The sequence below is a fragment of the Crotalus tigris genome, unplaced genomic scaffold (genome assembly GCF_016545835.1).
Source record: "Crotalus tigris isolate CLP2741 ecotype Arizona unplaced genomic scaffold, ASM1654583v1 scf7180000017625.6296891, whole genome shotgun sequence".
NCBI classification, from domain to species: Eukaryota; Metazoa; Chordata; class Lepidosauria; order Squamata; family Viperidae; genus Crotalus; species Crotalus tigris.
In genome coordinates, this window is record NW_024096520.1 from 4359083 (window position 1) to 4376932 (window position 17850).

The 17850-nt window shown below is 37.4% G+C and overlaps 1 protein-coding gene across 4 annotated transcripts in view; it reads left to right on the forward strand.

The window, feature by feature from the left end:
* The first annotated feature begins 9703 nt into the window (after positions 1-9703).
* Positions 9704-17850, forward strand: part of LOC120303962 (TRAF interacting protein) — a 53044-nt gene continuing 44897 nt past the window's right edge. For all 4 annotated transcript variants that reach the window (XM_039333954.1, XM_039333972.1, XM_039333962.1 and 1 more), the window contains exons 1-4: positions 9704-9778; positions 12515-12615; positions 13605-13662; positions 17173-17256. In XM_039333954.1, the coding sequence (XP_039189888.1) occupies positions 12518-12615; positions 13605-13662; positions 17173-17256 (240 nt within the window). In that variant the 5' untranslated portion in view covers positions 9704-9778; positions 12515-12517. The remainder of the gene's footprint in view (positions 9779-12514; positions 12616-13604; positions 13663-17172; positions 17257-17850) is intronic.

Below are 17850 nucleotides of genomic sequence, written 5' to 3' on the forward strand. Positions count from 1 at the left end.
GGAATACAGAAGCCCAGATTATTAGCAATAGTTGTTGGAATAAGAGCAACTTTAGAATACATGGAACATGAATTAATGCCAATTAGCACCGCAGCAAATACAAATAGATCACAACTTGACCAAATTCTACTAATAAATTTCATAGGGGTTCTTTTTTTATATTATGAAAGAATTATAATCATTTGCAAACAGGCTGGTCAGTGTAAGGTAGAAAGACCAAATGCAAGTGAGAATGCATTGCTAATATTGCTCTCTACATTTATTGTATGAATGAATAATTTCTGCAATCACTTTTTTTTTGCACCTACTAACTTCCTTTAGTAAACTCCCTTTTTACGACCCTGCAATCCCTTAATTCGGGGTAGAGTAGGGGCAACTAGATGGATCTGAATACCTTCCATAACACAACTTAAATATTTTATTAGCTGGAAATACAGCTTTTCTGTGGAACTGAGTTTCAAAAATCAAACTGATGATAGTTTACAGGAGCAAACAACTTTGTGGGACAGAACATGTAAAAAGAAAAAAAGGGATCACGAGATACCTGCAGTGTTGGTACAAAAAGTTACACTCATATGTACTATGTACAGAAAAAAACTCCTAAAGTGCACCAAGCAAAGAATTAGATAATACTGTAGCAAATGAATATGTTCCTTTTCTTTTTTCTCTTTCATCCTGAAAGTGATATACTGTATTCCAAAAATTAACATTCCCAAGAGAGAATAAACAGTGCAATTTTTGTAATTACTGCTATTTCCCATCTAATAGAGATGAAGATAACATTCTACTTTCAAAAATATTGTGAATTTATATAAAATATTAATAATTTTATACAGAATTCCTGTCTATAAAAAAATATTTTTTCAGCTGTAAACAAATGAGAATGGCATCGACATGGCATCTGTCCAGGAGTCTAACAGCTTTGCCCTATGTGTATGCATTCAGTCATATTGACAAACACAGCAACAAGTGTAAAAAAATGTATACATTTGAAAAGTCTGATACATTTTGTGATTTTAACAGGAAAAGCATGCTGTTTTTGTCAACAGGGATACTCTGATATTCTTGCAAGCAAAACTGCCCTCTTCAAAACATATCATCTCTGCCCTTTTTCAGTTCATCCCAAACCCAATTCATAGACAAGGAAGAAACTAAGAGTTTTGATCATATTTAGCATGCCATACATTTGACATCACAATATCACAGAATCCCATGTCACGGATGTGTTCCTTCCTGGCAAGAGGATCTAATATTCATAAGAAGACTTTTAACATTATAAGAAATTGCAAGCGTGTGATATGATTCCTCCTAATTTTTGATACATGGGTAGCTCCTAGGCCTGTTTGGCAATACATGGAACGCCTGATTCAGCCCTGAGCATAGAACCAGCATCCTATATGGTCACTGCTTCTGCTAATCCCAGATGTTTGTTGAGGCCAGATCCAGAAAATTGGCTTAAGGTTTTTATGCACATGTACCTCTAGGGATGGACCCCACATGGATTTTTTTGGATATCATATTTGTTTGTTTGTTTTTCATGTTTCTCAACTGCCCATCTCCCTTGGAAAAGGATTATAGGTGATGTACAATAATAATCAATAAAATTAAACATTAAAATCAGAATAATTTAGGATTAAAAGTTTTAAAATTATAAAACAGAAAAATTTCAAAAGGTGAAGAATTCCAAGATGGGGGATTAGCACTTATTAATACAGGTGGGGGGAGGTTTCATGGGACCAGCCAGCTCCATGGTTGTTGGGGCCTCTATATCCCCCATACAAGGCTACACAGCCAAGTTTTTTGATCCTTTTGAGGAAGATCGGTGTTGTCCATCTACAGACAGAATGGGACAACTCACCATGGTCAACTCGCCACAGGACAATCTGCCATGGCCAACTTGCTCTAGGACAACTCACTATGGGACAATTCAACATAATTATTTAAAACAGTTAAAAAATTAATTTAATTTTTGCCATTCACATTTCGTTTTGTCCCTCCTTTGGCATCCTTTCTTTAATGATTCTATTCTACTATTCTTCAATATTAGTGTAACTCTTGTCCCATAGCAAGTTGTCCCATGGCGAATTGGCTGCGGCGAGTTGGCTGTAATGAGTTGGCTGTGGCGAGTTGTTGTAGACACCTTGTAGAGCAGACTAGGCTATAGTTCCTTTTGTAGAATTCCATGGAGTCTCAGGGCTTCTCCTATAAAATTTAGACAAAAACTGATTCACTTACATAGTTTATTTTCTGAGTTTAAGCACCAGGTTATGCCAAAATACAGTTTTTTAGGTTAGCATATTGTGTGGACCATGTTACTGTGTTTTGTAAAATATGATTTATGGCTTGACATATGCAGAGTTGCCCAACTGGGATTTATTCACAAAAACACAGCTTAGTGGCACATGCAAACCCAATCCTTATGTAAAAAAAATGCAATTCTATAACATCAGCCTTCTCAAAGTTGTTAGGTTTTCATAGCACACAATTCCCAAAACCATATTAAAGCATTAGCAGTGACTACTTGGAATTTGATATGTTCATTTGCGAACAAAAACAGGTTCCTAACATTGTATCTCAATTTAGAACTATCTTGATTTCCAACTGAGACAGTACCTCTGATAACAGTTATTTGGGATACAGATATAAGCTTTGGGGAGCTTATAATGCCAGAAATTATATAGCACTTATCGTATATGAAAAGCTTAACTCCAGAATAATATTTTTTGTAATGCTGCAGCCAAATGCCTGACGAAGTAATATAAACAACCAAGAAGCTGCTGGAAGCCACATGGGCTGATACAGTGGAAGGAACAGTCCAAAGAAGTCTCACCAGTTTGTCTTCTAAGCTTTCATAATGGCATAAGCCACCAATAGTCAAGAACTATAAACATTTGTTCCTGCTTCAAGTTAGTTCCTGAGCCCCCTATAGGTGTTTCTTTTCTCCAAAAGAAACTGTGAGTGCCATATGACTGCTAAAGTGAGCAGCCAAAATGGTTTTTCCAACTAAAGTAACAGCTTTGGAAAAAGAAATGCCTAGAAATTAATCATTTCATTTATGTATGATTTGTATATAAACACAGCTACTATGGCTTCACATTACATGCACTTGATAAATAAAATCTATGATTAGTCATAGGTATATATCTTCATTTTTCTGATAGACATATCTCCCATTCTCTCTGTGTGTATGTGTGTGTGTGTGTGTGTGTAATATATATGTAATATATATATTACAGATGCAGCATTAAAAGACAGCCTTATAACTATGTTGTTATCACCTCTTAGAAAAATATCTAAGGAAAAAACAGGTTACGGTCTTTATTGTTTGTTGTAAGACTGTAAGATTCTTAGATCTGCTGTGGTGTTCTATTGTACACTAATTCTACCTTTGAATGTGAAACAGAGGTGTTTAACTTATGATGAATCTCAACATTGGCCCCCTTGTAATAACTACTGCCAATATTGACAATGGAACCTACTGTAGACACGGTCATAATGTGTCCCGTGTGTGACCATTTTGAAAATGAAAATGGTATAGAGTACTCAGAAATGTACTTCAGCTACTGAGTTATAACATCCTTATTCAAGGCTAAAGCAGTTTCACTGTTTTTTCACACAGCTTGTTTCCCATATCTTGAGCGGGTTTATATATATATATATATAATTTTGTATTGAGTAAATATTTATCTTTATTTAGAAACATATAAACCTGCTTTCTATTCATTATTTTAAAAATACATTATAGTATAAACAGGATTGCTGTAAATCAAGAGTATAGATTGAGCAATATCTAGTTTGCTGTACATACAGAAATTCATAAATACCGAATCCTCATTTAGATATTTCAAACTGATTGATCAATAATTCTCATTAATTTCAGGGAAGACTATAAAGGATTTTTAGTTCTATCATCTCCACTTAGTATTATTTAACTTTTTGAATAATAGCTGGTGGACTGCTCTGTTAATTAATGAGATATTAGTAATAGTAATAGTAGTAAAGTTGGAAGGGACCTTGGAGGTCATCTAGTCCAACCCCCTGCTCGGGCAGGAAACCCTACACCATTTCGGACAAATGGCTGTCCAGTCTCTTCTTAAAAACTTCCAGTGTTGGAGCATTTACTGCTTCTGGAGGCAAGCTGTTCCACTGATTAATTGTTCTCACTGTCAGGAAGTTTCTCCTTAGTTCTAGGTTGCTTCTCTCCTTGATTAGTTTCCACCCGTTGCTTCTTGTCCTGCCTTCAGGTGCTTTGGAAAATAGCTTAAGTCCCTCTTCTTTATGGCAGCCCCTGAGATATTGGATTCAACTTCATTTTAAATGGGAATTATTATCTTACACTCAGCTGACTTCAGCATTAGGCTGTTTTGTAGTTTAGATTAGGGCCTGGGCAATTCAGATAGGAATACATGAATACTGTGGGATCATTTCAAAACGAGAATTATAAGACTTGTGGCATAATACTGTACTTTCAGAAGTATGGGTAACTCCTAATTCTCTAAGTTGTACATCCCTTATATATTGCTTAGCAGTAGTGTACCAAGACTGGTTGCAGATAAGAAGGGACTGCTGTTGAAGACGTCAGGTTAGCAGTGGGCGTGGGGTTGGGCCATTGCTACCCACACATGATCAGCTATTTGGTTATCAATGATGGCACAGCAACAATAGAGGAAAAATGTTTCTTCAAGTCAACTTTGATTTCTGATGACTGCCCTCTAGTGTTTTCTTGGCAGCTTTTCTGGGAAGGAGTTTGCTCCTTGCCTTCTTCTGAGAAAGAGAGATTGGCCCAAGGCCATCCAGCTGGCTTTGTGCCCAAGACAGCACCAGAACTTGCTAGGTACCCAATTGCTGCTTAGCATTACTCACTTGATGGGAGGCTCACTTTAACTATATACAAAGACAAGTGTGAGTCCAGCTGTCATTTCTTAATACAAATCTGTATTTAAGAATAACATGCAGTTGTGTGCTTTCTACATCACTTTATCTGAAAGGTAATGGAACCTGATTCTTTAAGGTTTGCTTATTATAGATTTGTTAAAAGTTTCCCTCTGTCAGGAAAACAAGTGGCATCCCATACATGAAGTAGATGCACCCTCATTCCACACAAGGCATACGAAAGGGAAATTGGTTTAATTGAACAATCTATGGAGTTGACCTCCCCAAGGTAAGGCCTTCTCAGCCACCTGCCAGCCTCAGTTCCTGCCTTCAGTATTTTTCCTTTTCCCTCCTTTCACAAGTAGCTGCATGTTTGTATGTTTGAGTTCAGTCTATGAAACTGTTTTATTTCAACTACAGCCACCCAGAAATTCCTGTGTAATTGCTGCACTGTATCACTGAAAAAATAAAGTCCCTAAAAAGAATAAACTTGAGAGAACTTCTGCTTTTGCACTGTCTGTTTTTGTTTGTATATTATTCTATGTTTCCACTAGTAGTAGGAACACCTCCAAACAGAATTCTGCTCAAAATGCTCTTGCCAAAATGCAATTTTTAAAAAAATTTCCCCCTCCTTTATAGTTCCAGACTATTGTTTCCCGACTCTTAGAACTGATTTTCAGGGATACAAAAAACTGCACTGAAAAGGGGAAATCAGCAAAAAATAAGGAAAGATCCACATGTCTGTATGCTGTGGCATGACCTTGCCCCACTAACTGTAAAAGTCATTTCCTCATGAAGAGCCTTCATCTCATTGCCAACCCTCTTCTGAGGCAGCTACTAGATACATATCACCTTTTGGCATGTCCAGACTGAAAGAAGCTATGATGCCACAGGAGGTAACAACATTCCCCATCTTCCCCAACCCATGGCTTTGCTGCCACAACACCAAAGTCACAGGAGACATTCTAGACATCTGTTCTGGACATTCCACTAAATACACATGAAAATCTCATACACGCACTTTCAATATTGCAGCACTTATGGCATGGAAGTGAAATGGGCAGCTGTACCATAGAAGAACCCAGTTTGAAACACCTCTATCTGTATCCTTGTAAGGCAGGGGTGTCAAACTCACAATATAATGTGATGTGTTGCAACATATCGTGACTTTTTTGCCATTGCCGACAATGCAGTGGGCGTAATTTTGCTATGATGCATCCGGCCCGCGGGACGGCAGTTTGACATCCCTGTTGTAAGGGATGCCAGCTCCCCCATGGAAAGGGAAGTCAGGAGAGCTCTGCAGCCAACAGTCTAATTCAGTATCTGCAGAGCTACTCTCCCAGCATCCTTTCCTACAAAAAATAAAATAAAATAGGAAGCAGCTGGGGACACAGGAGCAACATTATCAACAACGTGTGACTTTCTGTAGTTCAATTGCTATATACCTGCCCACACATTTTACTGCCATTTCTTTAATTCAGCCCTGTCAAGCTGTCTGTTTCTTCAGCAAGTTGTTTTTAATTCACCTATTATTATGTGCAGTATTGCTAATATGCATAAAAGCCATCCTGAAGGGGGAAAAGAACAAAAAGCCACATAAAATTGGCATAGCTTCTCTGTTTTCTTGGTTTCCTCCACAAGGGTAAAAATAGCAAAGAATGGGAATTCTAGGGAGCAGATAAAACAACATTTTGTGACACTTATAAATTCAATTCTTGTCCATAAAATCTTATCCTGTGTTACATTTATAAATGTTACAACATACTGTTTGGCAACAAGAAAGCTAATTCTGATAAATAACTTGAAGCTTCTATTCTACAGTGGACAGTGTAATTATTTTAACTTTTTTAATTTAAGGAGAAACGTCTTAATAAGAGGTTAAAAAGCATGGAAAACAATTCTATTTCTCAGGAACAATGGAAAAATAGTTTTATGGCACATTAATGATTAATAAATTTTATTATCAAATAAGCTTTATGGATTATGTCAGCTTCTTCAAGTGAGTTGTCTAATGAAAGTATAAACTGAAAAAAGGATTTTGTTGTTAAAGCAGCAGTAAGACAAAATATGTACATGATCATTTTTGCATTGAAGAATCTAAATCACGTTGCTGTGGAAATGAATACGGTAGCTCTTCCCCACTCTCTCTCTCTCCCCTTGTGGTTTCACATCTGTTACATTGCTACATAGGATAACACAGTCCCCTAATTGCCGCCCCCGATGGAAATTTGAAATCACATTTATTTTAAGAGTTTCCTGCTAAATTGCATAGGCTGCTAATTGGAAACAATTTTAACCCTCCTGCTACAAAGATGTCAGTCTTCATGTTTGAGTTTATTCTTACTATTATTTATTTTTAATTTCGTACAAGGGCAATTCAAAAATAAACCTCCGTTATCAATGGTTATCAATGACAAACACTTGCAGATACAGAACTTTTATTATACATATTGGAAAACTACAATGTTGTAGTTTTCCACCATTCAAATTGAGGCACATCATAATGTCTTACAAGGTTTAAAATTCCTTCTGAAAAAAAATCTCCTGCCTGGGAATGAAGCCATCCTGTAACAGCATTGCGAACCCATTCAGTGTTTTGTGCTCTTCAGAAAAGAGTTTTGGTACCCAACGAGCACAGAACTTGCGGTATCCCAAATTTTCAGTCACTACCTCGTACAAAACAGTCCAAGAAATTTGGGGGAAGTGTAAAGAAAGTGCAGATATTGTGAACCGACGGATTTCATAGACCTTTTTGTCAATTTCCTGCATGAGTTCATCGCGGACTACAGATGGGCGGCAATTTCTTGCCTCATTGTGCACGTCAGTTTGTCCATCTTTAAACATGCAACACCACTGATGTACGACACCATCATTCATCACTTTTGGTCCGTAAACATTACAGTTTGCAATGAATCGCAGCTGCCAAAAGTTTTGTCACACACAGGAATCATATTACTACACACACTTCACATTTGGCGGGATTTTCTATGGCAGGGTTCATTTTCAACTGATCTAGCAGACAAGTCAACTGCAACATAACCTTCTCCTTCCACTCTTCACTGCCTACTGTCGCTATCCCCGCCTATTTCTCGCACATGCTCAAACAGAGGTTTATTTCTGAGTTGCCTTCATATTATTGTCATTTTATGAACTACTGAAAGCCTGAAAGGCAACTGATATATATTTAAAATAAATAATAAATAATTTATGTATAGACTAAACTTGCTTAGGACTATTCTGAAGAAATTTAACTCTCCATACTTATCTTGATACAAGCACATGCCACTAAAATAATATGGACTTATTTCCAAATAAATGTGATTAAGCTATAATGTAAACTCCACACATATAACATTTGTAGTAAATTCCATTAAATTAAACATAGTTGATAAAACACACATAATCTAAGACTAAAGAAACTATAACATTAAAAACTGATAAAGTTTATTCTGAGGTCCAGAACATAAGTGCTTTTGGGCACAGGTAGTGAAGCAGCTGGAAATTAATGAATTCTGTTACATTATTGAATATTTATACTGGTAAATATTTGTGGTTTGTTATATTCTGATCTATTTCATGTTGGGTCTCTTGACTGTAATAAACTTTCTACCAATGGTTCCTTACATTTCTTATTGAACAGCTTGGAATTTTGAAGTAAATAAGAAATAGAGAATTAGTAATCATCTTCAATTAGCATATAAAAATAACATATAAAATCATTTCATAGACCCAGTCATTTATACATTTTCTAGTCATTGCTAATTTTGAAGCAATAAACTATAATAGTAAAAAGGCTGCATTATATCAATAAAAACAAGTAAATGTTGTCGTTTAGTAAATTCATCTTACACTGAATCAAGTTATTTTAATAGATTGGGCCATCACTAGATTTACATGATTTTGACTGCAAAATTCCAAATGATCACTAGATAGTAGCAGAATTGCTATTTTCTGCATTGTTTTTCTATTATCTAACAATCAATTTTTGCACTTGGTAACTCTACCTTAGCTGATACACATCTGAGTTTATGGATATCTGGTCACATCCTTGGAATAAATAGAGCAGACTGGTGTGTCAGGACAAATCTTCTATAAGGTAGCGAAAATGTTTATGGTCAGAAGTAATCGTAGTAAGAATTGTATTTTTTTTTCCATCACCATAATACCACCAAATATGGTTTATAAACAAATAGGGGCTGAAGAGTCTACAGTCCACTTCTTTACATATAACCACGGTAGATTCACGATTTCTTCAAAATTGTCAATTGTCACAAATAATGCAACCTTGGTGTTTAAGGGGGATTGTTGCTGCTTTAGTGCTGCCACATTGCTGCACCATTGCACTATGAAGGTCAGCTGCAGTCACATGACATCATTTCCAACTTGCAGAATTATACTTACTTCAGTTTTGGCTGGCAGGGGAATTCTGGGAATTGAGACTCATATATCTTAAAGTTGACAAGGTTGAGAAATACTGACCTACGGTACTTCCGTCCCAATTCACACTAGCCCAGAAACAGAGTTCGCCTAATGAGGAAGGGAGAGAATTAAGTCTTTAGCGTGACACCTGGGATGCCTAATTCTCACTAGGTATCCCTGGATGCTAAGACAGCCTTTTTCTGGAGAGAGAAAAAAGCCTAAAAGGGCTAAAACAGACAAAGTAGCTACACTTGTTTACCACACACAGCTGCGTGTGGCGCAGAAAACGTGCATTAAAAACATTGACCGGAGGGCCACTGAATGTCGGATGCCTCGTAGCCACGCCCCTTTGACATCTGCCAAATACGCGGAGGGGCGGGAACGTTGCTCTCGTACTCCTTAAAACAAGCGCGCCGGTTTTGCGTGCGTCATTTCCCAGCCGGAAGAAGGTGAAAGGAGCCAAATTTGATTTTTGCAACCTAATACCGTAAGTTTGAACCTGGCAATCCACTGGTTATCTTTTTTATAATGATGATGATGATGATCAGAGGACTTGAATCCGGCTGTGGTGCACAAAGAACCGTTTCCCCTTCCCCCCCCCCCATCCTGATGATCCCCGGGAGAGTAGAGAAAAAAATGGTTGTGGAACAGTCCTGGGGCGTATAAGAGGGAAAACTTGAAGTCCAGCCGAGAAACACTCGGTGGGCGTGGGAAAGTCGAGACTTCCCTCACGTTCCGCTTTCATTGTTGAGCCGCCTTCCTAAAGGCAAGGTTTGGCCGTATGGGGAAGGCACGCGGACTGACCACCGATAGACCGGGTAACCAGAACAACTTTGTGGAGATATGGATTTATCATTTCAATCAGAATAGAGCTGGAAGGGACCTTGGAGGTCTTTTAGTCCAACCTCCTGCTCAAGGAGGAGACCCTATACCATTTGAGACAAGTGGCTGTCCAGTTTCTTCTTAAAAACCTCCAGTGATGAAGCACCTACAACTTCTGAAGGCAAGCTGTTCCACTAGTTAATTGTCCTCACTGTTAGGAAGTTTCTCCTTAATTCCAGGTTGCTTCTCTCCTTGATTAGATGTCTCTTTCAAGTCCTCAATTCAGGAGAGCCTCAACTCATCAGTCTGGTTCTTGCTGAGTCTTTCAGAGATGCTGCTTTTACTAAATGCCTCACTTCTCTATTTCTCTACTAGTTTTTTCCAGCTTCCTAGAGTAAATGCAGGCTTAGTAGAATAATTTTCCTCTAGAAGTCATGAATGCTCCAGAATTAGAAGTTTTAAAGAAGAGATTGGACAACCATTTGCCTGAAATGGTATAGGATTTCCTGCCTGAGCAGGGGTTGGTCTAGAAGACCTCCAAGGTCCCTTCCAGCTCTGTTATTTGTTGTTCTGCTTTGTTTCTCATCAATGGCTGGGTGACGGAGATGCTATACTTCTAAGGGAGAAATGCCCCTGACTTGTTTGCTAACTAGTCAATAGTCCTTCTGCTAAGCATCTGCATTATGAGTTGCATAGTCTTCTAATTTGCTTTATAAGTTGCCCAGTTAAGAAACTGGTGCAGTGGTAAATCTATGGATGAATTATTACAAGAAAATATTAATTATTCTTGGTTTCAGTACAGACAATTATTAGAAAGGTGGAGGATAGATCAAAAAGTGGGTTTGATTAGGGAGGATGTGAATCTGTTGAAACAAATTAAAGACCAAAGTCGAACTCATATAAAAAGGATTTATGGTGTTTTAGTGGAATTGGATTCAGAAACAGAATTAGTTAAAGATTGTATGGTTAAATGGGCTAAAAATTTTGAAGAGCCAATTTTATTAGATACATGGGAAATAATTTGGATGAGGAATGTTAAATTTACGCAAGCTCAAAATTTACGAGAAAATTTTTATAAAGTGTTTTATAGGTGGCACCTTGATCCACAAAAGATGTCTCGTATGTATCCAAATCTGCAGCCTAAATGTTGGAGATGTGGTTGTTTGGATGCAACGTATTATCATATTTGGTGGTCATGTAAAAATATAAAGGCTTTTTGGATTAAGATTTGGTGAAACATTCAAAGAATTTTTAATAGAAGGATAAAATTTACACCACAATTGTTTTTGTTAGGCATTATTGTTGATTGTGATGATAAAGAAATTATTTTAATGTTGAATTTAATTACAGCAGCAAGGCTGCTGATAGGGCAATACTGGAAGAAGGAGTTTTTGCCTACTTTAGAGGAATGGTTTCTTAAAGTTTCTTATTTATCTGAAATGGCAAAAATTTCGGCTTATTTGAAAGATCAATCGCAAGAGAAATATTTTTTGGTGTGGAAAAGATGGGTGAATTTTATACAGCATAAATATGAGATTAAAAAGTATTATTTAGCTTTTGAATAATTTATGTTTAAGGTAACGATTAGAACTATTGTTTTGTTTTGTTTTTATATATTGGAGTTAAAGTATTTAAAATTTTGTTTTTTGAATGTATTTATAATTGTTTGATGTTTATTTAAGTTGTAAGGGTTTTTTTAGTTTTTATTAACCCTGCATTCAGCTCTGGGAAGGAGGGGGGAGGGTGATGGGGGGGAAGGGGGTGGGTGGGAGAGGGGGATTATTTTATTGTAAAACTGTAAAAATTTTCAATAAAAAAAAAAAGAAACTGGTGCAGTGGTGTAATAATACCGGATGAGATTAGGATAGGATGTTTTGAATATCAGTTGCAGTTTGGAAGGAGAGGAAGACAATTTTGAGAAGTAACATTCTTATTGACGTTAAATGTTTATTACATCTTATATTCTGATGTGTAAAAGCCCTTGTGAAGTTGATAAATCAATACAAAAGAATGCTGAGCTTTTATATTTGTATTTGTTCTCCAGTCCAACATAATGTTCTGAATCACTGATATGTGCTGTTCTGTTCTGGATATTCAACAAGTTCTAGATATCTATGTCATCCAGGTCATGGTTGTCCCACAAGTGCTTTTTCAAAAGGCAACTGGACTTTGTTTTTTCCTTGAAGAAAACTGAAGAACTGAAGAAGTTTCTTGGATGAGAAGCAAAATGTCTTCAAGGAAAAACAAAGTCCAGTTGCCTTTTGATAAAACACCTTTGGGACAAGTTCTAGATAGATTTTCCTGTGGAACCATTTATCTGAAATCCTTAAAAAGTGGTTTTTCTCTTTGTAGAAGAGGGCCTTCCATGCATGATCCTTACATTGTTCTTTTGAAATTATAGATCATGCCTATCCGTGCCCATTGTACCATCTGTTCTGATTTCTTTGACAATAAGGCTGATGTTGCAGCTATTCACTGTGGACATACTTTCCACCATTTGTGGTGAGTATATGAATAAAAATGGTGTTAGATGTTCTTAAAGAATATAAGTACCTTTCCTGAATCTTATGTTTTTATCACATTGTTTTTTTACCTTATTTATGCATATATAATATAGTTGAAGTCTTGTTCTTTATTAGCATTGATTATTGACATTAAGCTATATTGAATAGTTTTGTTCAGGAAAGATAAATTGATAGATTGCTAAGTTTTTAAGTCTTTTATTATCACAAAAATGTGCTTATGAAGGTGGAAGATGTAAACAAAAATAACCTCATTTTTAATGTTTTTGGGTATATTAATGCAAATTTGTAATTGCTTTCTTTTGGCAATTTGTGACTTTTATTTTCTTGTGTCAGAAATATTAAGTCCTGTTCAAGATTTTAAATTCTGTAAGAGCTGATATTAACATAGGCTCATTACTGAGTCATTTCAAAGCTAATTTTTATAGTGATACAGTTACATATTTTTGTATGTAGGATTTATGCACATTTTCTAAAGGTCTGTCAGAAATAACATTTCCATGCAACTTATGTATTCCAAAGACATATTTGTATCTATTTTAAAATAATACACATTTTTAAACTATTACTTTACATTTACATCCCACAAAATTTAGCATGCTGTACTATTATTGGCAAACTCTCCACTACTGTGATACTGTAAAGTATAGTTTCAGCAAAACCTAAACAGCTTTGAAAGCTGTATTGTATATAATGGTGCAGTATTTGATTATGTGGAAACACTTGTGGTTTTACTTTGAACGCATTAGGAGTTGTAACAATAAATATGTGTTCTATTTGCCACACCGTGGATTGTATATCCTGCAATCCAGTTAGTTTTAAAAAGTATGGCTGTCTCTGGAAACAATTTGCACAGTATTGTGCTATATTGTGCTATTACTTGTTTGGCTTTGATTGTTTTTCCTATTTAATATTTTTAACAAAATCCAATATTTTGTTATCCACTCCCCCTGTCATTATTTGCCCTAGTCTCATCCAATGGTTTGATACTGCACCAAGTCGGACCTGTCCACAGTGCAGAATCCAGGTAGGTCTTTTAGTGTTTGCTAGTAGAAAAAAAGTTTGGTTTTTAAACTTAGGGAGTATTTAGTTGTGCAGCTTGCCACTTGTTTGTCTGGGAAAGACATAAAATAATCCTGACTATCAGAGGGACTACCTACACATTAAGATCTGAAGGAGAGTCCCTTGTTAAAGGTGTGCCCTCTTTCAAAAACTGTGTGAGGGATAAATTCTTCTAGAAGAGGGGTGTCAAACTGCCAGCCCGCAGGGCGAATGCATCATAGCAAAACTGCGCCCAGCCCATTGCTGGCAATGGCAAAAAAATCGTGATACATTGCGACACATCGCATGACGTTGTGAGTTTGATACCCCTGTTCTAGAAGTTGTAAATTCATCTTCCCTTAGGAATTAAGTTGTATGTATGGCCCTCTGAATTCTCTTCATTACAATTTTAATTATGAATGTTAATAATTTAATGTTAGCAATAGTGTTCTTGTTAGACAGAATGGCAGGACCTAAATGTAAAGTATTTTTTAATAAATATGACAGTGCTGCTTTTAGAAGTAGTCCTCAACTTACAACCATTCATTCAGCGAGTATTCAAGTTACAACGGTGCTGAAAAAAATGGCTTAAGATTTGTACCTCAAGAAAAGTCATTGCAGCGGCCTGTGATCACATGAACAAAATTTAGGCACTTGACATCACTCACACTTACAACCATAAGGGCACAGCCGCCTATCTCCCCATTTTGGCCCACTGTTACTCTGCCTTGTGGGCATCAAACAGCTCCAGGAAGCCTCAGTCCCCCCAGCCTGGCTCAGCAAGTGCTAGCAACATTCACTCACTTAAGTGCCTTCTGTAAACACCACCACATGGCTGCCTAGCAAATATTCACCTTCTCTCTCAAGTCCCCACATAGATATTTCATCTTTTGCATTCAGCCACCATAGCCAAAGCAAAAAGTGCCTCACTACTTGCCTATAGTTATACTAATTTGGGGTACGAATTCCTCTTAAATCGTGCATGAACTGTAGCTCTTCAATAAATCATGTACTTCATAGGGTTGCTACTGGCAAAAATAACACATATCTATAAAGCATTCTGCTCATGAATTGGTAGCTGCAGCCACTGAGGTTTGCTTGTTTTTTCAGTTAGGAAAGAAGTTCTATTTCTACCATTTTATTTCAGCTTTAAGAAAAATGGAACTACCACCTGAATGAAGATGATTTAGAGTAGAATACTTAGAATATTGTATCCAGTTTTGGTCACCATATTATAAAAAAGATGTTGAGGCTTTGGAAAAAATGCAGAAAAAATCAACAAACATGATTAGGGAGCTGAAGGCTAAAACATGAAGAACAATTGCAGGAATTGGGTATGTCTAGTTTAGTGAAAAGAAGGATTAGGAATGACATGATAGCAGTGTTCCAATATTTGAGGGGCTGCCACAAAGAAGAGGGGAGTCAACCTATTTTCCAAAGCACCAGGAAGCAAGACAAGAAACAATAGATGTAAATTAAGGGGAGAAGCAACCTAGAGGTAAGGAGAAATTTCCTAACAGTGAGAACAATTAACCAGTGGCATGACTTGTCTTCAGAAGTTGTGGGTGCTCCATCACTTTTAAGAAGAGACTGGGCAGCCACTTGTCTGGAATGGTATAGGGCAGTGATGGCGAACCTTTTAGAGATCGAGTGCCCAAAAACGTCCCCGCCACCTCCACCTCTGCCCCCGCCCCCACCCCACCCACCCGCAGGGCTACCCACCACCTCCACGGCCGCCACAGATTGCCCAGGCGGCCCAGCAGCACCATGGCAGCCATGCCCTCCGCTCGCACCCTGCAGCATCATCTGCACGCGATGGGGCGCAAGGGCGGAGTCTTATCCCTGTTGCCCGGCTGCTATGTCCTTGGCTGCACTGCTCTGCGCGGGCCGCACCTGGGAGCGATTCTCCTCCGGGGGGAGTTGTTGGTGAGGAGGGGGCCACAGGGGTGGCAGGGCTGTGACGACAGTGCGTGTGCCCACAGAGAGGGCTCCGAGTGCCGCCTCTGGCACGTGTGCCATAGGTTTGCCATCACTGGTATAGGGTCTCCTGCTTGAGCAAGGGGTTGGACTAGAAGACCTCCAAGGTCCCTTCCAACTCTGTTATTCTCTTACTCTATTCTGATCACTTTTAATAGAAGACCCATTAGCCATGTATTTCTCAAGCATAGAAGTTCTATAGGAACATGATTTTACAGATTATTATACTGTAAGATTTGTTATGTAGTTGAATTTTGCTTCTCTTGTGTTAAGATTAATGCACACTGGAAAAAAATAACTGGTTTCCATTCATCAGTGGTAGGTAAGCAGAGTATTACAAAACTGAATTCCAACACATCAGGAGAGAATCAGGTAGAAGATAGCAGCATTAAACTACAGGTTTAGTTAAAGATTTACTGATCTAATTCTGACCCAATTTAATGTTTTGAAATCAGAATTCAGCTGACCTTTATTGCTCAGATGAAGATGCTCAAATCTAGTGTACAGTAATCTAATTGAAATTAAGATGCACTTGAATAACAGCTCAGTTGCATCTATTTCATTTCTTTCATTTCAGTGCAATTTGAATGTGAATTATTTTATTAATTTTAGGAGAGTTTTTGAAGTTCTTTTATTGAAATTACTAAATTTAAATTCCAGTTACATCAGTTATGTAATATGCTCCATTCAGCTTTCCACTTATGTTTTGAAAGCTTCAGTAGTCAGGATCTTTGGTGTTTGCCCTCTGCAACACAGAATTAAGTAAAAATTTCAAATGATAATTGCCAGGTGCTAAGCAGCGTGCTCTTATTTGATTGTGCTTCTATCTTTTTCTATCCTTGTCAGAGTTTGGCCCTTGTTGCTCTTCTGACTTGCTGGTTTCCTCTGTTGTTCCCCACCTCTTGCATCTCTGGTTACCATGCAGCAAGAACAAAATAACATCTTGTGAAAGAGTAACTATGCAATTAGCAAGTATCATGATTGTATATAATACTTAGAACACAAAGCTGGAGCTGCACGGGGGAGGTGGGGATAGCTATCACATTCAATTTCAGTTATTTTTTTTTAAAAAGCAAATAGCACATATTTGGATTTGGCACAGCATGAGCTCAGCTTCAGCTGCTAAGCTGAAACTGCCAGAGAACAAATTGCACTGACTTTCCAAAGGTGTGTGAGCTATTTTGTCAATATTCCAAAACTCTGTGCTGGAATGATGACTGCAAATTTGGGAAGGAGTGCACAGTGACAATAGAAGTGGGAAGTGTGTCACCTTGGGATTAGTCCCATGTGCATAGTAGGTTACATTAATATCCCTGCTGTCCTTGAATCTTAAATATATGTTTCCAATCTTGCCGAATTTATATGTCAGAATTTATTATGTTAATGTTGAGGAAAGCTTTGTTTTAATTTTTATATTCTGAGATAACTGTGTTTATTGTGTTGCAATAAGATGCAAATTATGTTTTAGAAACAATTGCTCACATTTATTCACTGGGGTTTTTTTCCATATTTTCTGTAGGTTGGAAAAAGACACATAATCAACAAATTGTTTTTTGATGTTGCCCTAGAGGAGCAGTCAGAACTGGATGCAGAAAGTCTACAGGTAGGAAAATTGGACTTGCCTTGCAAACGTTTATACCTATTGTAGGTAGTCACTTTTAGTGACCAGAGTTGGAGCAGGCGATTCAGTTCTTAAGTGAAGCAGTCACTTAGTGAAACTGCAAGTGTGCTTATATTACTTTACCTTTGCTTTGCTTTACAGACCTGAAAGGATTGGTCACAAAGTTACTTTTTTGACATTGGTTGTAACTGCAAATGATCGCTGTACAAGACAGCCCCTAAATAGTGTACTTGGAATAAGATTACTGTTTCCAGTAAATACTTAACTCTTACAACATCTAGGGTATGAATCTGCTTCTGCGGTCCTTTGTTTGCCTTTTTGGATCCACCTTGGACTGATCCAAATACTTGGAATCTTTGATTTAAAAAAACACTTTCCTCTTTAAAGGGAACTTGAAAATGGAGGAAATATTTCTGTTTCCTCCTGTAGGAGCATATTTCGAATTTCATGTAGGTGGCATGGCCTTTTCCTTTTTAGCTTGACTTTGCTTTATAAGTTTACTGATACCTCTTTAAACATTATGTTTAAATTGGGGCTACGTGAGTTCTACTTATTGGTGTATTTTTTAGGATTGAG